A 22,312-nucleotide genomic window follows, 5' to 3' on the forward strand; every position below is an offset into this window, starting at 1 on the left:
AGTGAGCAGCTAGGGGCTGGATTAGCCTAGCCTAGCCTAGCCAGCATGACTGCATAGCCCAGGTGGGATTAGCATGGATGCTACTGTGACGGCTAAACTCTACAGAGCCACCAACTTAAGACGCCAGATATGGAAAAACGACGAGAAACCGGTCTGTCCCGATCTGCGTGACACTGTGCTCACGTGCGCATGCTTTTCTGAGGCGGTTTTCAAGGTCAAGAGGCAATGTTGTGACTGTCTGGGTGATACGGTATCCTGTAGACCGTGGTTCAGATTTAGGGAATGGCAGGCTGCGTAGCTCCCAGAGTGGCTGTAAACATTGACTGTTCGCTGTTAAGAAGTAGAGACCACCATCTGCCTCATGAAATGTGATGGGACAATTCACAGATGCATGTGTGTGTTCTTGAATGCATGTGTGTGTGTGTGTGTGTGTGTGTGTGTGTGTGTGTGTGTGGTGTTGTGTACACACAAAGGGGGCTTCAAAGATCAATGTGTTATCTGCTACTGACCCAGTGGAAAGGGAATTACTTTTCCTATTGGACCTAAGGAGGAGATCGCACATTTCTGCCCAATCAGAGTGTAATCATCACCTGCTGCTGTGTTCATACAGACATTATCAACGTGTACTGATGGAGGAGAGAATGGGCTGTTTTGTCAGGGTCTGCTGGAAACATGAAAATGTTGCCCCATCAAATCTTAGGATGAGTCCGATGGCGGTAGTGTTGTCTGCAAGCTGAACATCTGGGTGTTTGGAGTGCAGTATTTACGCAGAAGAGCAGGGGGGAGTAGACACATCCCTGGTCAGCACCAGTGCTGCCTGTCTGTACACCAGAAATGACTTCTCCCCCTCACCTGCCGTTTCCTGTCTGACCGGAAGCTGTCCCTCAATGGACAGATGGCAGAGGATACAGTGAGTTGGGAGATTTTGGAGGAGAGGATTTCTGGGATGATGGTGTTGAAGTAAAGACAACAGGATCCTCACGTCCCCGGACAGTCGATGTGTTGCAGGACGTTGTGCGGTCCCACGTTGACCGGGTCATCCACTGTCCACACGCTGCAGGGGTTCCGGGAGGTGTCCTGTGACATCATCCAGGGGCGCCAACACCAGTCGTTCAAAGGAGTTCATGACCACAGGCGTCAGAGCGACAGGCCTGTGGTCATTCAGTCCTGATGGAGGGTTACTTGGGGACCGGGATGATGGCAGAGCGTTTGAGGCAGGAGGGGAGTTCTCACAGCTCTGGGGATCTGCTGAGGATCTGACTGAAGACGAGAGCCAGTTGATCAGCGCAGGTTTTAAGACAGGAAGGGGAGACCGGCGCTTTTCTGTTTTTCTCTGTTTCTGAAAGAACGGGCTCACATCCTCTTCACATCTAGAGTATCAGCCTGAGTATCAGGGGGGGATTGTCAGATGAGCGATGGGGGCTGGTGTGGGTGAGGGGTGAGGGGTGTGGGTGAGGGGTAGGGGTGTGGATGTGTCAGGTTGTCAGTCAGGTCTTTTTCCTGACAGGTTTTCCTCAGCGGGGGGGGGGGGGGGGGGGTCTCCGTGTCTCCTGTAGTTCATGAGGTCTTGCAGGCCTCTCCACACTGATGCAGGGTTGTTGACTGAAAACCCGTTCTTCAACTTTTCAGAGCAGCTTTTCTGATCTCCTTTCTGGCCTGCTGGTTCAGGCTCTATCCACACCTCCCTGGCCTGCTGGTTCAGGCTCTATCCACACTTCCCTGGCCTGCTGGTTCAGGCTCTATCCACACCTCCCTGGCCTGCTGGTTCAGGCTCTATCCACACCTCCCTGGCCTGCTGGTTCAGGCTCTATCCACACCTCCCTGGCCTGCTGGTTCAGGCTCTATCCACACCTCCCTGGCCTGCTGGTTCAGGCTCTATCCACACCTCCCTGGCCTGCTGGTTCAGGTTCTATCCACACCTCCCTGGCCTGCTGGTTCAGGCTCTATCCACACCTCCCTGGCCTGCTGGTTCAGGCTCTATCCACACCTCCCTGGCCTGCTGGTTCAGGCTCTATCCACACCTCCCTGGCCTGCTGGTTCAGGCTCTATCCACACCTCCCTGGCCTGACAACCTTCTCTTATGTTCCTTTCATATATATGTGTATGTTCTGTATTTTGTGATTTTTGCATAGTAGCCAAGGCTATAGTATTTTTCCCTTTTTTGCACACGTTAGAGCAAATAAGAAATTGTTTTTAGTTGACCTACAGTACCTGTAAAAAATAATAAATACTATAGTTGAGCATAGAACTTCCATGTAGAAAACAGCAATTTGTGTGGATCAAAGCCTCGCTCTGCTCTTGGACAGTTCCTCTGGAGTCAAACTTATTTACAGTAAATCATGAACTAAGATTCCTGACAATCTTGACTGTGGCTTTAAGGCCCGTCCCAGAGAGACCGGGACAGGACAGAACCGGACCGGTACAGGACAGAACCAGACAGGGACAGGACAGAACCAGACTGGGACAGGACAGAACAAGACAGAGACAGGATAGAACCAGACAGAGACAGGACAGAACCAGACAGAGACAGGACAGAACCAGACTGGGACAGGACAGAACCAGACTGGGACAGAAACAGACAGGGACAGGACAGAACCAGACAGAGACAGGACAGAACCAGACAGGGACAGGACAGAACCAGACTGGGACAGGACAGAACCGGACAGGGACAGAACCAGACAGGGACAGGACAGAACCAGACCAGGACAGGACAGAACCAGACAGGGACAGTACAGAACTGGACAGAGACAGGACAGAACCAGACAGGGACAGGACAGAACCAGACTGGGACAGAACCACCAGACAGGGACAGGACAGAACCAGACAGGACAGTACCAGACTGGGACAGGACAGAGAACCAGACGCCCAGCAACAAGCACATATTCCCCTCCTTTTCACAAATTGAATTTGTCTTAAAGCAAATGACAGCAAGGAGGGAGGGAAACAGCCAGGAGGAGAAGCAGACATTCTTGCGAGCCTGGCTGCTCTCTCGTCAGACACCAATCAAACAAAACAGCTTTTTGCTGACTAATTTGCTCTTATTGTTCATTCGGTCTAGTGCGCCGTCACATATTAGCATCTAAATAGCTTACTTGCTCACAGTGATGGATGAGCATATCTCTAGGTAGCTGAACTATGTTTGCTTTTACTGGCATTGAAACAAAAGAGCAGAGAAAGGGTATCTCAGCCTGAATGGTGCTGGGAAGTGTGAGGTTTGCCAGAGAGACAACCTCCTCTATTGCTAAAATATATAAATATTCCCCTTCCTAACGTAAGGGAATTTACTCTATAAATGTACAATAATAAGGCAAAGACAGTCTAGAAAAAAACCAACTGATCTATAGTACTGTATTATAACTAAACATTATGTAATAACTGGCCTCCAAAATTAGACTACACAAATACATGAAACCAAACAACACCCCTGGCTAGATTTGGTATTCAAATGAGAAGGCCGAGTGGTTAGTCCAGTGGCGGACAGCGGTATTACAACACAAGCTGCATTCACACATGCTCTGGACTTCAGACCATTAGAGTATTGAAGGCCAGTCATACCAGGGACTGCGGGTGGAAATTAGCTGTTTTAGCTATAACCTTGTACAGTGCATCTCTCCCTATTCTATAGGGTAAATGTCTACTGTACCTTGTCCCTGTCTTAAAAATAAATAAAAAACAATCAAATCAAAATCAATATACATATGAGGGATGGCTGCATTTGCATCATTCAGACAGCTTTTCCTCCAGCTAATGTCCTTGAGTCACTAACCTGCAGCAATATTAGGCTGCATACGCTACTATAGAGATGGAGACTGAACATACATGGTTTTAATGGCATGTGCATTCAAAGAGCTGCTTTAGCTAAAACGGTCGCAACAGTGTAGACATTGGTAGGAAATTAATTTCAGAGCTTTTAAAAACAGACTATCCATCCATCTTCATCTGCTTATCCGGGGTCGGTCGCAGAGGCAGCAGCTGCAGCAGGGGGCCCCAGACATCCCTTTCCCTAGCAGCATCAACCAGCTCTGCCTGGGGAATCTTTAGCCGCTCACAGGCCAGTGAGGAGATGTAGTCCCGCCACCTAGTCCTGGGTCTACCTGGTCTATCTCCTCCCAGCCAGACACGCCTGGAACACCTCCCTAGGGAGGCGCCCAGGAGCCATCCTCGCTAGATGCCCGAACCACCTCAACTGGCTTCTTTCGACGCAAAGGAGCAGCGGCTATACTCCGAGTCTCTCCCGGATGACTGAACTTCTCACCCGATCTCTCAGGGAGACCCCAGCCACCCTCCTGAGAAAACTCATTTCGGCCGCTTGTATCCGTGATCTCGTTCTTTCGGTCATGACCCATCCTTCATGACCATAGGTGAGGGTGGGGACGAAGATAGACTGGTAGATCGAGAGCTTTGCCTTTTGGCTCAGCTCTCTTTTCGTCACAACAGTGCGGTAAAGCGACTGCAGAACCCCACCAGCTGCTCCGATTCTCCGGCCAAACTCCCTCTCCATGGTTCCCTCGTGAACAAGACCCCCAGATACTTGATCTCCTTCACTCATTTACTACTCGGAGCGGACAGGCCACCGGTTTCCTGCTGAGAACCATGGCTTCAGATTTAGAAGTGCTGATTCTCATCCCAGCCGCTTCACACTCAGTTGCGAACCTATCCAGAGAGTGCTGGAGGTCGCAGGCAGATGATGCCATCAGGATCACATCATCGGCAAATAGCAGCAACGCGATCCCCAGCTCACCGAAGTGCAAACCCACCTCCCCACAGCTATGCCTCGATATCCTGTCCATGAAAATCACAAACAGGATTGGTGACAAAGCGCAGCCCTGGCGGAGGCCAACCCCCACTGGAAAGGAAGACGACTTACTGCCGAGGACCCGGACACAGCTCTCGCTCTGGGTGTACAGGGATTGGATGGCCCTAAGTAGGCACCCCCTTCTCCAAGTCCACAAAACACATGTAGACAGGTTGGGCAAACTCCCAAGCCCCCTCCAAGATCCTCGCGAGAGTGAAGAGCTGGTCAGTGGTTCCACGACCAGGACGAAATCCGCATTGTTCCTCTTCGATCTGAGGTTCGACTATCGGCCGGACCCTCCTTTCCAGCACCTTGGAGTACATTTTCCCTGGGAGGCTGAGTAATGTGATGCCTCTATAATTTAGTGTTGCACGATATACCGGTACCAACGGTCTACCGCGGTGCCAAAACATCACGGTGCCAACTATACTATAAGCTCTATACAATGGTACTACCATGGAATACGGTACTACCGTTGAACACGGCAGGGGGACAATGTTACCTCTGTTCCCAAATTCACTGGTTTCTGCTAATGAGAAGACTGGCTCGCGACACCGTTGTGCAGCTCCCAATGTGTTGGCTCGCGCACACATGCAACTCCGCAGTCACAATACATAGGCTATTGACGTTATCTGTATGCCTGGGCGCGAGCCAGTCTTGTTCTCAGTAGGCTATCGTAAAGTCAGAAGCGTTCTCTAGCTCTGAGTCCGTACCATCAAATGTAACATTATTGAAGAAACATAACTCTAAAAGTTTAATATGGAACTATTTTGGTTTTAAACCATATAAACAAGGAAACGCTATAGATGATGGCCGTCCGTTGTGCAGGCGATGCAGAAATGCCGTACAGGCAAAAGATGGCAACACATCAAACTTAATAAAGCATCTACAATCTCGTCATCCAGACCTTGCACTGGAATACAGACGAGCTAATGAGGTTAGTATGACTTTATTTGTTATAACTCGCAGTGTTCTTGCCATTAGCTAATATTACAAAAATTAATGAATAAACCTCTTAGCTAAAGCATGTGCTGCTGTTGCTAGCTAGCCAGCCAATGCTAGCCAGCTGGCTAGCTAATGAAGTAACGTTAGCCTACCCGCTCTCTTGTCGTCATGCACAGCTGTTGAATGAAATTTGTCATCCTCTTATTCCAACTCCAAACTCCTTAAAATAATGTGAGCTAGATTATGTGGACTGAGACGAATCCAATGATAATCCAATGATATCCACCTCTTCACATTTGGTCATTTGATCTGGTTTTGACTTAAAAGAAAGTGAAAGTTAGATAAAGCATGTTGATGTCACTGCCATGGACTAAAACCCAGTGGCCCTCCGCTGACCTTTACTGGTGGTTGGTGATACTACACTTGTGTGTATACATGGCTGATTCTGTTGTTGTTGTTGGATATGCTTTTTAAATATTTAATATTAATAATTCATAATATGCATAATATCGTACCTGTAGAGTTACAATGTAATGCGCTAAATGCATGTTATTCATTCACCACTCATATAAAGTGATTACACTGTACTGTAATTTACTGTAAATACATTGCACGTTCATAAAAATAAAAGAAAAATTTAAATGCTGTGGTATCGTGATACTACTTGGTATCGTGATACTTTGGCTGGTATAGTATCGCAGGTCAAATATTGGTATTGTGACAACACTACTATAATTGGCACACACCCTCTGGTCCCCTTTTTTGAATATTGGGACCACCACCCCAGTCTGTCACTCCTTTGGCACTGACCCATACTTCCACGCAATGTTAAAGAGGCGTGTCAACCAAGACATCCCCTCAACACCCAGCTCCTTCAGCATTTCTGGACGTATCTCATCAGTCCCTGGGGCTTTGCCACTGTGGAGTTGTTTGACTACCTGAGTGACCTCCTCCAAGGAAATTGACAACCCCCCATCATCTTCCGGCTCTGCCTCGATCGTAGAGGGTGGATTAGTCGGGTTCAGGAGTTCTTCAAAGTGCTCCTTCCAATGCTCAACAACCTCCTCAGTTGAGGTCAGCAGTGTCCCCTCCTTGCTGTAGGAGCTTGGCAGCAGCTTGGATGGTCCCCCGCTTTCCCTTCCTGAGGTGATGGTCTTCCAGAAACACTTTGGTGCCGACCGAAAGTCCTTGTCCATGGTTTCTCCGAACTCCTCCCACACCCGCTGCTTTGCCTTGGTCACGGCCGAAGCCGCAGCCCTCCGGGCCAGTCGATACCCTGCAATTGCTTCTGAGGTTTCCCGGGCTAACATATCCCGGAAGGCCTCCTTCTTCAGTCGGACGGCTTCCCTGACCACCGCTGTCCACCACAGTGTCCGAGGGTTACCGCCCCTTGAGGTACCTATGGCCCTCAGGCCACAGCTCCCAGCCACAGCTTCAGCAATGGAGGCTTTGAACACCGTCCACTCATGCTCGATGTCCCCAACCTCCACAGGGATGCCTGAGAAGCTCCGCCGGAGGTGGCAATTGAAATCTCTCCGGACAGGCTCTTCCTCCAGACGTTCCCAGTTCACCCTCATTACACGCTTGGGTTTTCCAGGTCTGTCCAGAAGCTTCCCCCACAATCGAAACCAGCTCACCACCAGATGGTGATCAGTGGACAGCTCTGCCCCTCTCACACACTATGTGGACCAATATATTCCACTGAGCCAAAATGGACAAATTCACCAAAGCGTAGCATCTACCACTAACATGTGACTTTCAGTAAACCACACAGCACTCATGGTTCCCCTCATTGTCAAAGGACATTGATCTTCTGTCCAGGTGTCCTGCATGTGATCAAGCCTCCACAAGCCCTGGTCCTCAGGGTCCAATTAGCTTCCAAGCTAACTGCTAACCTCCCACCTCACTAATCACACTTCCCCCTCCATCACATCTCCTGTGTAATACCTTACATGCGTGGGAGGGGCCATTAAAACATGGCAGTCACACAAGAGAAGCTGGATGGTGTGTTATGTCATCTCTGACTTTTAATTTAACATTTAATTAAGATAGCAGCATGAATGTAGAATTGAAGAATTACGGACTACGTTGGGGGGAGTGAAGCACAGTGTGAACAATGCATACAGGCTTGAGCATGACAGACAATCCCATGAGGAAAAGTGTCATGCAGTGGTCTGGACGCCATAGCCTCAAAGAACTAGCCACCTTAATTTCCCTTGTGCCGTGTTAAATTGTCTTGGTCAATTCCTGGGTAACTCCCCATGACCTAACTGACAACATGATGTTGCCACAATGTTGTCCCACAAAGGAATGCCATGACCGACTTACGCACAACGCATTTGCTACCTTCTGACAACAGGGTTATAGCTAAAGACCACACAGTAGACTGCGCTCTACACTTCAGTCTAAGGCTATCGCTCAGTACACTAAGGTCCAAAGTGTACCAAATAATTTGGGTCTCACTTTGTGAACTTAACTCATCTTCCGTCGCTGCTTTTGTTCAAGCCATGAAGAGCAGCTTTCAGCGCGGCTGAAGACACGCCTGACAGAGAGGTGAGAGGTGGCCTGCTGAATGCTAATGCTATGATTGGCTTCAGGGACAATGAGGGCTTTGCTCCCTTTCAGTGACCTTCTAACCCCTAACCTTTCCTAGCTCGCACAGAAACGCGCGCGTGCACACACACGCACACACACTCTCTCTCTCTCTCCCCTTCTCTCCTCTCTCTCTCTATCTGTATCCTTCTCTCTCCTCTCTCTCTATCTCTCCTTCTCTCTCTCCACTGAGACTAGGAAGGAGCATGACTCTGACTCGCCCCCTACACATGACTGTCATTTATTTCAGTCCTAATGTTATTATGTTCATACGTGTGTGTGTGTGTGTATGTGTGTGATTGTGTATGCCTACAACTCACCGACCTTTTACGGAAGTACAGTAGAACACAGTGTGATCAATAAACAAAGACAAAGAGTGTTTAATTTTGCATTATACTTTTTTGCCTGTAGTTACAGGAGCAAAATGCTGTGAAACTTTGAAGAATTGATTGATTTACACAATTAAAACTAGAAATTATTCTCAGAGAGCACAGACCTCCGCCCCTGAATGTATTTTGTGTCTCTGTGCACGCCCACATTGAATGGGTTCTAAATTGGCACATGCTACACCCCTCCACCGAGTTTCATGAAAAAGTTTTTGCGTAATCATGCTGTCAGACGTATGAATGGACATATAGCCACCAAAAACATTATTTTTACCTACTAAAAATTATAAACTAGAAATGGTGCTTGGAGAGCAGAGACCTCCACCCATGAATGCATTTAGTGGCTCTGTGTGTACGCACGTGTATTTAAATTCCCCCCATTGACAATGAATGGAAGTTTAAAAAAAATGAATGGATGTGAATGGCGAGCCATGTTTGGGCGGCTCATGGACCGTGATTCAGATCCAGTCCAAAGTTGAATGGGTTCTAAGTTAGTCCATGCTACACCCATCCACCAAGTTTCATGAAAATCGCTCTGGTAGTTTTTGCGTAATCCTAGTCTAAAAACTCAATGAAGGTGAATGGCCGGCCGTGTGTGGGCGGCTTGTGGACCCGCCCCGTGATTCGGATCCGCTCCAGAATTTAATGACTTATAAGTTGTACCATGCTACACCCCTTCACCGAGTTTCGTGAAAATTAATCTGGTAGTTTTTGCGTAATCCCCCTAACAATCCAATAAATAAATAAACGCACCACACAACAAAATAAAACGCACGCCACTGAAAACATTACTTTTCGCCCTGTGACGCTGTTGCTGGGGCGGAGGTAAATATGAAGAATGTATATTTATAAAATAAAAATAAAATAAAATAATACATACTATAATACATACACACACATGAATCCATGAAGTAAACGAAGGCAAGCCTACATTAATAGTCAAGAGTATCCTGAAGGGTTCAGGCGCCTGGATCTTGCCTGGCTGTGATAAATCGAGGCAGACATCTTCATTGACTCACAGTAAACCACGGGGGTGAACACAGCTACACTGTTATACGCCTCAATGTCAGTCCTTTCTGAAGGGACGGCCACAAATGAACTTCCTCTTTTTTTCAGTGAAAAGGGGAGGAGATAAAAAACCATTAACGCTTGACTGAGCTCCCTGAAATAGAGGAGTCAGCCCCCGGTATGGGCTGCATGGTGATTCCCTCATCACTGTCCGCCTCCCACACAAGGTCTGGTGAGAGAGGGGGAGGAGAGAGAGAGAGAGAGAGAGAGAGAGAGAGAGAGAGAGAGAATTAACCGATATCATATCTACGAGGAAACAGGTTCGAGAGCCCTCTGTGTTTTGGAACAATCAGTGAAAGTAGACACACCACACACTTATGATGGCATATGGTTGTTCAGAGATAACACACCGAAGAGACCACCCATTACCCAAAATCCTCTTGTGGCACAAGGCAGTGAGATTAGACTTGACTTTGGATAGAATGACCCGAGATAACCTCAGACAATATCTGAGAAACACCAAACACCATCGAGAGTTTAACTGCTGGTGAGGCTGCATTTCTGCCATTTAGAAATGGCAACAGTTTAATTAGGCTGCTCCTCCACTCTGCTTAATGAATTTGACTCAACATTTCACATCCACTTTAGAAGAGAGAGAGAGAGAGGTGCTTGTGTGAAGCACTGCTGAACGCTGACAGCCACGATAGTCACAAGGACACTTTGTGCTTGTGGTACCTCAAGATATCAGGTATAAACACGGCGGAATATGCAGAGCACCTCAAGGATGCCATCACTCAATATGCAAACAAATACGTGTGAATTAATTGTGGCTTGTATGCATTTGAGTACCAAGCTAGCCTTGATAAACCATCCTCAAGTTTAAATGCAAAATCAGTAGGCATGTGGGAGCTCACATCGTTCACCTTTCACTAGTGGAGAACAATCTATAACCAATCTATAACCAATCTATAACCAAGGACAAAGGTGGTTCAGTGAGTAACCTTCCATTGCGCAGAGCAGACCATCACTACTGCATGTTATGGTGCACCGACGACCAACGCTTCCATACTGTGACTTCCCTCCTTGCATATGCCTCCTTGTCTATGTAAGGAGTCCAGCTCTACTCCGCTCCCCTAGAATGTTAATCAGAGTCTGTCCATTGAATGACACAGAGCCAGACTGTTCAGTATTTATATCTGGGGGTTTAGCAGTGTTTCATTACTAAGTACAGAGGCTAAAGCTAGGCTAGGCTAGGACTCTCGTGGCTGACATGTGATAGCAGTGTGTAGGATTGGAGTTAAGCACGCTTCAATTGGCCAGACATTAAATCAACGTTTCCCCAGGGAGGTACATTAAGTGTGTTGTTGTGGAAAAAGTCAAGTCTCAAAAGGCTATGATGAACATATACAAATATCAAGAGCCAATCAAAGACTGAGTTTGGCATATTGTTCAAGGAAAATTATTATTGACTGATTAGGTGCAGCCCAGATCCTAGTTGTAAATGTAAACTCAACACCGTAGTGTTTCAGGGACTTTACAGGAGTCTCGTTATGGTTAGAGATCAATCAGACTGCTGGGAGAAAGACATGACAAAGATGAGATTCTGTGTGTGTGTGTGGGGGGGGGGGGGAGGGGTCTCTCTGTGTGTGTGTGTATGTGTGTGTGTGTGTGTGTGTATATGTGTATGTGTGTGTGTGTGTGTCGTTATAGCAGGCCACTTCCTATTTCCTACTTCCTGTTGGGTTCCTTAGCAAGACAGCAAAGATGCATTTGAGATGACTCAAACACACACACACAATCCACAGTACACTATACCAAAAGGGGAAACGCATATGTACATACAGTATAAATGCACACAGGAAATGAGAACAGGAACACTTTGCCACAATATGTTACAAAAATACCATTTCCTGTTAGTGTTACAGAAATGTCCTCTTCTATTCTGAAAATGTTTTTAAAAATACTTCACAACCTATACACCTTGTATTACCTGCAGAATGCATGTCAATATCACATGAAAATGGCCCTGTTTAATTACTTCACTTAATCGATCCAATTCATGAAAGTTCATTTCCTGCAGACAGCCTAGCATCATCTATAGCATGGTATTTACAGTACACTCTATTTCCCCTTTCTTGAGCCTTGCTTAGAGGAGGAGAGACATGACACCGCCCTCTCAATAGACTATTCAATGGTTGCATTCAGTCACCCACTATTGTGAAACGTTCCCTGGACACTCCTCACTGTGACAGGAAGGCCTGACTGACGGGAGAACAGGCTGATGTGTTGGTGTTCAGGTGAAGGATGGCCCCGTCTCTAGAGTACAGCAGGCCTGTGTTGGTGTTCAGGTGAAGGATGGCCCTGTCTCTAGACTACCGCGGGCCTGTGTTGTTGTTCAGGTGAAGGATGGCCCCGTCTCTAGAGTACAGCAGGCCTGTGTTGGTGTTCAGGTGAAGGATGGCCCTGTCTCTAGACTACCGCGGGCCTGTGTTGTTGTTCAGGTGAAGGATGGCCCTGTCTCTAGACTACCGCGGGCCTGTGTTGTTGTTCAGGTGAAGGATGGCCCCGTCTCTAGACTACCGCGGGCCTGTGTTGTTGTTCAGGTGAAGGATGGCCCTGTCTCTAGACTAACGCGGGCCTGTGTTGTTGTTCAGGTGAAGGATGGCCCTGTCTCTAGACTACCGCGGGCCTGTGTTGGTGTTCAGGTGAAGGATGGCCCTGTCTCTAGAGTACAGCGGGCCTGTGTTGAGTACCAGGGGCCTTCAGCCTTCTGCTCCCCACTGTCCAATTAGCCAACACAGGCACGTCTGCCTCCCGACACTCAGATAAAAGATGAACAGAATAGAGAGATACAAATCAGCCCAGCACAAAGGCAGCTCCATGTATAGAAGATCAGGTTCAAGTACCAATCACAATAAACCATGCTAAGAGCCCTTAAATCTCCCAAAAGCTCTATGTTCACGTTGTTTCACTGTCACTGAATGTGTGTTAAACATGTTGTCATGACAGTTTCTCAAACAAAGCCATTTTGCAAAACCAGCTAACCAAACCCACAAGGAGTGACTGAGGTCCACGCCTCTGCAGTCTGCCTCGGGTCAAAGAGACACCGTTCAAAATGTCAAATCAACAGCTATACTGCAAACCTGTGAAACATCTTTATATCTGGATAGAGGGCACAGTTAGATGATTCAAACCTGTGAAACTTCTTTATATCTGGATATAGGGCACAGAGATGATTCAAACCTGTAAAACATCTTTATATCTGTATAGAGGGCACCGTTACAGATGATTCGTGCTGCAGCCATCACAACATGAATACAAACTTCTGAACTGTCCCACCCAAATCATTTGTGAATTGCCTGGCTAAATAAAATAATTGAGATTGACTGGTCAAAAATAGAAACAAGAAATATGCATCGATGCACAAACAAGGAGCCTCATCCTGTATATTGAACTGTGTGCACTTTCACTAACATGTAGGTTACTCTATGTGCTTGTGTTTTTATGTGATGAACTGTATATTTTATTGCTGTTGTCTAGGCCAGGTCTCCCTTGAAAGAGAGACCTTGCATCCCAACGGGACCCTCCTGGTCACATTTCATGAAAGAGGAGGAGGGGCTTCGATGGCCGACTCCACCCCACCCCAAGGAATGCTCACTTTTCAGCAAAGAGGTCGGCTGAATGAGGTCCTGTTTGACCGATTCATTTGTCACACAAAGGAAATTTCACAGGACCCTCAGACCGAGTCTTTTCTCTCTCTCTCGCTCGCTCTCTCTCTCACACACACACACACACACACACACACACACACACACACACACACACACACACACACACACAAACATTAGCATGTTAATGGACATCTAGGAGGGCTTAACTTGAAGGAGGGGAAACTTGACAAAATCAAGCCGTGATATTCAGAGGAAGCCTTGGGAAAGGAAAACACGCTCTCTCTCAGAGAGGTCTCCCAAACACGCTCTCTCTCAGAGGGGTCTCCCAAACACGCTCTCTCTCAGAGGGGTCTCTCCCAAACACGCTCTCTCTCAGAGGGGTCTCTCCCAAACACGCTCTCTCTCAGAGGGGTCTCTCCCAAACACGCTCTCTCTCAGAGGGGTCTCTCCCAAACACGCTCTCTCTCAGAGGGGTCTCTCCCAAACACGCTCTCTCTCAGAGGGGTCTCTCCCAAACACGCTCTCTCTCAGAGGGGTCTCTCCCAAACACGCTCTCTCTCAGAGGGGTCTCTCCCAAACACGCTCTCTCTCAGAGGGGTCTCCCAAACACGCTCTCTCTCAGAGGGGTCTCCCAAACACGCTCTCTCTCAGAGGGGTCTCTCCCAAACACGCTCTCTCTCAGAGGGGTCTCCTCTTCTATTCTTGTTAATTCCCATAAATTCCCAAAGTTTCTGAATATTTCTGGAATTTTGCAACCCAAGCAAGAAGCCACCTGGCCAACAGACCAATCAGAAGTTTGGTGTTACACTGTCAGGGCTCTGCTGATTCACATGTGTTTCATGGACAGACACCCCCTTGCTCTTTTCACACACCCCCTTGCTCTTTTCAGACACCCCCTTGCTCTTTTCACACATCCCCTAAGAGCGGTGCAGTATATGATTAGTCCTGCGCTGCGCTGCAGGGCGCCCTAGTGTGCAGCTCTCTTATGGGACGTTGCTATTCTTAGACTGCTGCTCTAGTCAGAGGCCATGCGTGTGTCTGCGACGCTGACCTGCTATCTGATAGCCTGGCCAGTGATGCCAGACTGGGACTCACACAGCGCAGGAGAGGTCAGTTGCTTCACAGATGGAGAGTCTGTGGGTGCATCTCAATTGTCTTAAGTGGCTTCCTCCCGTTGTCTCCACTGAGCACTCTTAGCAAGGTCTCTACAGAAAAAAAAACTTTATGATGGGCCTATCTGATTACCTCGAGGTACTGTTTTCGGTGGTGTGTTTATTGGTTTATGTATTTGTTAGTCTTGTCCAGAAAGCTGCTGCTCGCCTGGTAATCAACCACACCAAGTTCTCCCACACAACTTCCCTTCTCCGTTCCCTACACTGGCTCCCTGTAGCGGCTCACATCCTGTTTAAAACGCTGATACTAACCTACAGGGCAATGAAAGGAACAGCCCCTCCTACCTCCAGGCCATGGTCAAACCCTACACCCCCTCCCGACCACTACGCTCTGCTACCTTGGGGTGACTGGTTGCCCCGTCACTCCGAGGCCCCTGTGGTCGATCGACAGGGTCACCGCTCTTCTCTGTCCTGGCCCCGCAGTGGTGGAATGAACTGCCCACTGATGTCAGAACAGCAGAGTCACTGCCCATCTTTTGCCGCAGGCTCAAAACTCTACTCTCAAAGAAGTACTACCATGATCCTCCCTCTTAAGCACCTATGGTATTTTTTGTTTGCTATTCTTGCACTTTGCCTTCAGCACTAGATTATGCTCTTAGTCACTTGTTTTAGAAAGAAGATGCACTTTAAGTTCTGGCAAGTAGTAGTACATTGGCCTTTCCTACATTAAATGAAATTATTGTTAGTCTCTTTGGATAAAAGCGTCTGCTAAATGACTGATGTAATGTAATGTAAACGTGTGAGTGCACTGAGCCACCACATGCATTCATGGGCGGAGGTCTGTGCTCTCCTGGCGCCGGTTATAGTTTGCTGAATGCTTTACTTTTTGAAACATTCTGTGTCACAGATACACAGTAAGAGATCCTGTGATCCTGTGAAATCTGTCGGTCCCAACCAGACCTCTCAGTCGGTCCTGTCATACAGGGCCTTTCCCTCCAAAACCACCTCACTGTGTGTAAAACACACAATAGACTCTGTACCTAGAGGGGTGTGTGCAGGAGGTCAGGTTTGAATGTCTTCCCGACTACAACATCCTCCCGCCTAGAGTAAAAGAATACAGCAAAAAGGAGGGAAAGTGCGCCTGCTGCTCAGGTTCCATCTGGCTGGACCTCTCAGATTTCCTCTGTTCCAGGTGCTCAGAACCTGCTCTCTCCCACTCAGCTGTGTCTCGCTCAAACACCCACTCAGCTGTGTCTCACTCAAACACCGGCAGACTCAGCTGTGTCTCGCTCAAACACCCACTCAACTGTGTCTCGCTCAAACACCCACTCAGCTCTGTCTCGCTCAAACACCCACTCAGCTGTGTCTCGCTCAAACACCGGCAGACTCAGCTGTGTCTCGCTCAAACACCGGCAGACTCAGCTGTGTCTCGCTCAAACACCGGCAGACTCAGCTGTGTCTCGCTCAAACACCGGCAGATGGAAGTTCTGTGGGCCCAGAGTTACATTATGCTAATGTATTCCTGAAAAACCAGAGAGCAGGAGCTTGGAATCCTCTTCAGCTGAAGATGGTGATGCACTTTCACAGGCCGTCGGCCCAGAAACGCTGGCTGCTCACGCTAGTCCGCTTTTCAAAGCAAGCGGGAAGACAATCCACTTTGGTCGACTGAGCGCCAAATACCCAGAGAAAGTCTCTGTGACATCAGACGCCTCAGGAATGCTATAGTAGGATGGGGGGGGGGTGAGAAGAGACGAAGTGGCCAAGCTGGGTAAACTGGTTTTCTGTAATGTGACCAAGTTTGTGATACTGACTGGGTAAAACCTACATAACAATAGCTGTGGCTTGGGAGACATCTTTCAGTCTCGTGCGCCAGTGTTATAAGCCAGGTTCCCTGGTTTCAGGTTCCCTTTTATTCAGTCCATCGTCAATACTCATCCTCCATGCTGTATCTACATTATGGTTGGTGTTGGACGCTATCTGCCATTCTACTTACCATTTCCAAGTTCATATTTCTGTGCTGTGAGCACCAGATTAAGTTTGTTGGCATTACCCGCAAGGTAAACAAGAAGCCGGCATGAGAGAGATAAGGGCTGACCCACACCCTGAGAAGAGGAAGTCCAGTAGATGTTGCATTCCACAGATGTCTCCATGCCAGCGTGGCCACAGCCTGCAATCCTATATGCTAAGGGCCTGACGGTGAGGGTCCTACATGCTGAGGGCATGACGGTGAGGGAGCTGTCTTGGAACCTGCCCCTCTGACTCAAGTGAATTGAACTGAAAACCTTCCAGCATTGAAGCCAAGCTGAGGAGTTTGTGGGATCAAGCAGTACTGGAACAATAGAGCATCAAGGAAATGTGTGAATGAAGTTCATAAGTTCATGACATAAACTATGGCTGCCTCATGCAGCCCCACACAGGGCTGAGTTCCCACATGGTACTATATTAGGACCCTTTCATATTGATGTCAAGAGGTGGGACTACCGGCCTATCAGATCACAGTCATTAACCTTGTGTGTGAGTGAATTGTATTGTTTGAGGGTGAGTGTATGTGGATGTACGTCACGTAAGGACAGTGCACTAAAACTGAGTGTGCTCAACAGTGCATTCACATCAGTCCAGGCGCGCAGATTGGCTGGGGCAAGGGGGGGCACTGCCCCCCCTGGTGGCCAGATGCGCAAACTGTCTGCAACGCGTCCAAAACATGTATTCTAGAGACTGGGTTGCGACCGGATCAGAGAAATGCACTGAACAGACTAACCCTAACCCTGCACTGAACGGCTCCTGCTTGCGTGAGAATTGATTGTGCTGATTCCTCATCCAGTTATGGGTGGATGGAAAACTTTCAACTGAATGTTCATATTGTTCTGATAATTTCGGCTATAGCAACATAAGAGTGGCAGCTTTGACAGCAACCCAAACATGAGCTAATCCCATAGCTGTAGGCCTACCATTGCTAGCCATGAACGAACTGTTGGATACATATCTGTGCAACGTATCCATTGTCCAGTTGTCAAATTGATTATGCACGCACTATTATTCTTTTGGTGATTATTCTTTGATATAAATGCAGATAGGCTACATGTGAAGAGGCAATTGCTGGATTCTAATACGCTGTTTATAATGACACATCCCGACATTGAAGCATGAAAGGCGTAGCATACATTCCGTTTTAGTTTTTGGAAGAATTTATTGGAAAATATTGTTAGAAGTAGGCCTAGGCTATATTGAAACGAATTCCAAATTTTTGTGCTAATGGACGGCGCAGCGGAGGCGCAGTTGAACGAAACGTGGATATTGGAAATAATAAGCACTGTTTTTAAATGTTGTGGGTCAATCATGCAGCTGTAACAGAATATGCGCATTCCAATGTCCGTGCAGGGCACGTATTTATACCACTATAATCCCTATTTGATGGGGGGGGGGGGGGGCTGGGACTGAATGCCCCCCCTGATCAAAAAGTCAAACTGCGCGTATGCATCAGTCGTGTCATGATATAAATAAACAGCGACTTACTGTACTTCAACCTGCCTGCCTTATCTGATAACATGTCTGTCAATATACCACAAGCAAACAGAACTTCAGTGGGAGAATGAATGAGCCCAGGGCAGCAGATCTTTACAGACACCAAAATGCCCGAACAGAACATCCTGTGAAGGTACATGTTTACATTGGTTTGTCTTCTAACAGTGTTTTCATTGTCCAATGTTAATGACACCTGCTCATGCATCAGTGCACACACTAGGGATGAGACGGTATACCGTAAAACCGTGAACCGCGGTATAAAATGTCCACGGTATTAGAATGGTGACATTCCCTGTGTTTACGGTATTACGTTTACGGTATTACACAATAATGCGCTGCTGAAACTTCACATTTGAAGTTGCTTGCAACAGTTAATTTTGTAATTTAATATAAGCTTGCTATTAATAAACTGAGATTAATTACAATAGTGTGTATTTTACATCATGTGTTGCACTGTAGTTCCTTCAAAGTAAAATACTTTTGTTTATGCGTGTTGGGGAGGTGAAATGCCGTATACCGTCAAATACCGTAAACCGTACCGTGTAACTAGATACCGTACCGTAATGCAAAAACCCATACCGTCTCATCCCTAGCACACACCCATATTCATTTAGAACCCTGATTCATTCATGATACACGGATTCAAAGTGAACACAACAACTCAATTGTAATAACTGTGTCAGTAAGAGGAATATTCTGGTCAAACCTGTCCTTTGGTAAAACAGGGTGCTCTGTGCTGCTTGTGAGCGAGTGGCCAGTCCTTATGTGTTGTTCCTTTAAGTGTCATGTCATGCTTACTGGCACAACGCTAGGTCACATGTATTAAATGTGTTAATTCACTAGTCATCGCTAGGGCCTTGATTTGACAGTAAAGGTTAAAGCCTACCTACACTTGGAGGACATGACCCAAAGCTTGGAGGACATGACCCTAAGCTTGGAGGACATGACCCTAAGCTTGGAGGACATGACCCTAAGCTTGGAGGACATGACCCTAAGCTTGGAGGACACGACCCTAAGTTTGGAGGACATGACCCTAAGCTTGGAGGACATGACCCTAAGCTTGCCCTGGACATCGACTTCAAGACTTTGTCTTTAATCGGCGTCTCCAACTCTTTTGAGTGATTTCTTTCTGGAACATCTACTGAAAAGTCCCCTGATACAGTAACATCCTCTATCATTTCCTGCTATATCAACAGGCCAGTATGCTATCTATAACTCAAGTGTTACCCAACTACGTGGCTTTTCCCTGGCTCACAGAGAGCTCGGATGGGTGTATGTGTCTGTGATGTCACCCTATGAGTCTACGGCAGCCCAGCTGGCTCAAAACCACGAGGTTATTTTAGGGTTCCCCTGTTGGATCCCAACCCCGTTTGTGATCAAGACCGAATCCTCTCAATTGTTATTTCCTATAGGCTAATGTCACCAGACTCCTGTCACTGTCCTGGTCTGAGGGATCAGTTACATCACACGTGTCTGGAAAAAAGCTGCTGTGTTGATCATGAGGAAGCAATCTCACTACGTTATTGTTGTGCAACGCTGGTCTTTCCGTCCTATCAAGCCATTATGCTGCATCACACTAAAACCATTAGGCTACGCTGCAACACAGCTACAATCCAGACAATAGGGGCATGCATGGGCTATGGGTCAGCTGCTGCCTAGATGCTCAATAGACCACTATCTATTAGAACCGGGAGGGAACATATAAAAGCACGATTTTTCAAAAAAAAGGTGCACTTAGAAAATAGGCCTAGTAATTTATTTATTTTAAAGATGCCTCTAATGCGATAAAATGGTAATCTCCATGGGAAACCAACTATTGTCTTTAGATTAGTAGTTGTCTATGGTGATTTTGTGCCTCCCTCTTGACAGCTCATCGTGAATAATCTAGGCTACAGTAATATTCCCACTACTGTACACGGGCCTATGATGTGCAGTGCGCACATCTGGCAACTAAGGTGGATGCAGTGTTCTTCATTGAAATGGAAAGTGTGTCTGCACACCACAGAACCCATCGTAGACTCACCCAATGTTTTGACAGCGATCTGTCGCGTTAGAGGTGGCGGCAGGTTGATGCACACCAAATCCACGTCCTGGTGCAGCAAGACGTCGTCGATCCTATTAGTATAAAACGGCACGTTCATTTCCTTGGCCAACTCCTCGGCTTCTTCCTGGGTCCGGCCCCATAACGCCTTGACGGCGAACCCTTCGTTTTTGAGAAGGGGGATGATGACCCTCGCGGTCAAGCTGGTGCCGAACACGCCGACCCCGGGAAGCATGGCTCGAGTCCGGTGTTTCACAGCTCGCGACGCGTCCAGACGCGGCAGAAGCAGGCAGAACAGTGGCTCCGATGAGCGTCAGGTTGGCCATCCACCTGCGCAAATCGCACCGGTACCGAGCATAGAGGCATTGTACATTGGTTCCTCGTAGACTTTAATGAAGCGTATTCCAGCAATCGGCCAAGATGAGAAACCGCCGTAATTCGGGCTTTTTACGCACAAGTCAAATGTAGGCTACCACTGACATATTCAATTCATCCTCTGGCATCGCCCGCGCAATGAATTGCACTCAGAAACGAACGGCATGTCACCTACTGTTTTATTCCAGCAACGCCCTGTTTTCGAATAAAGATTGGTAGATAATGAGTCAGAATTTCCTCACAGCTCTAGACGGCTGTCAAAAATACCGTCGCCCAACCTATTTGACCGCACGTACGGCCGATGATCCAGCCGCTTGTTATTCGTGTCGCAACACAGCTCCGCGCTGCGCTGGGTACGTCTCCTCCCCGTTTAACCCTCCCACTGCCGGGCGAGCCTCGCCTCAGCAGGGGCACAATGCAGCCTGTCGGCTCATTCGGATACAAATGACCAATCTTCAGTGTTGGTAGGCTAAATTGCATTTACCTTGGCCTGTTTTTTGTAGGTTAAAATGATGACAAATAGCCTTCAATGGGCTGTAGCAGATTATGTTTAATCTCTTTATTGGGTCTGAAAGGAAAACATAATTCGCTTCAGGGTTAAAGTATAGGATGGCAAACCGTTATCGAAGCCTATTATATTGTAGCCTATAGGCTATAACGTGCGCTACTTTGAATTCTGCAGCAGCGAACAAAGCCATTCAGAACAGGAGAAGGTTAGACTATGGGATTTGAATTCCACCATAGAGCTTGTTGTGCGCGTGGCCTATTGCTCCTGGACGTCTTCTGGGGTGTGAACGAGCGGACGGCTTCAGCGGGAAACCCTCTCTCAGATTCTGTCAATTCAGTTTACTTCATAATAGGATGACATCTTCCCACCAAGCATGTAAAGCTGTCTAATATGCTGTCGGCCTAAACCGCATTTTTCCACGGGTCGGGCTAGATTGGGTGTAGGCATAGGCTATCTGTTGAACACAAAAACGGTTGGCGTAGGCTACGATTCATGAAAGTCAACATGCAAATCAATTCTCCGAATGGAAAAGGCTGAACCAAACGTCATACAGTCGATGGGCTGAGACCGGGAGAACGTGTGGCATCCATGGCATGGCCTCCACCACTGATCGTACCAGTCAGTGAACTTTGTGGAAACATAATCCACAATTCACCGTCTCTATCTCTGTTTGTATGGAGTGTGTGTCATATTGATCAGGTAAACAGATGGAGAAGCAGCCACAGCACTTTGGACAGCTTTGCTGATATCTGGGATAAGAGGTTGAAAAGGTTATCCTGGTCCAAGTCCAACGCAGGGGCGGTTCTAGCAAGTTTGACCTGGGATGGCAAAAGGGTGACAGAGGTCATCTCCCCCATACACATTTGAAATTCAGAGATTTAATTTCCTGCACATTGCCTAGTTATTTATAAGCACATAATAATGAGACAACATCAAATACAATTTTATGCTGAACACCTATCCTTGCATCAGGGGCGGGGATCCTGGGGGGGTCAGGGGGGACATGTTCCCCCCAATATTTGAGATCATTAAAATCCCCCCCCCCCCCAATATTTAGATTAGGGTAGTGGCATTCAAATGACCATACAGCCACGTAGGAAGATGTCCCCCCCAAAAAATACTAATTTTCAATGTAAATGTAAATCCAAAGTTGGATACAGATCCCTGCCACTGCCTTGCATGCAATAAAGACTCATAACAATTACAGTTTTTGTTTGCCTAAACATTTTATTGAGTCAATTACAGATTTGTCCCTTAAGGGACGTTTCAGTCTGCGGCTGCATCAAAGTAAAATACAAATGTAAAAAACATCACGTAAAAATATAGATTTATTCAATATAGAGTTAGAGTCTAATAG

The 22,312-nt window shown here is 47.3% G+C and overlaps 1 protein-coding gene across 1 annotated transcript in view; it reads right to left on the reverse strand.

Moving 5' to 3' along the window:
• gfod1 (glucose-fructose oxidoreductase domain containing 1) overlaps positions 1-20,307 on the reverse strand; it is a gene marked incomplete at both ends in the record, with an annotated part of 26,189 nt that extends 5,882 nt beyond the window's left edge. The window contains one exon of the mRNA XM_084456835.1: positions 20,055-20,307. Within this exon, the coding sequence (XP_084312961.1) occupies positions 20,055-20,307 (253 nt within the window). The remainder of the gene's footprint in view (positions 1-20,054) is intronic.
• Between the last annotated feature and the right edge of the window lie 2,005 nt (positions 20,308-22,312).

The sequence above is a fragment of the Borostomias antarcticus genome (genome assembly GCF_949987555.1).
Source record: "Borostomias antarcticus genome assembly, chromosome: 2".
Taxonomy (NCBI): Eukaryota; Metazoa; Chordata; class Actinopteri; order Stomiiformes; family Stomiidae; genus Borostomias; species Borostomias antarcticus.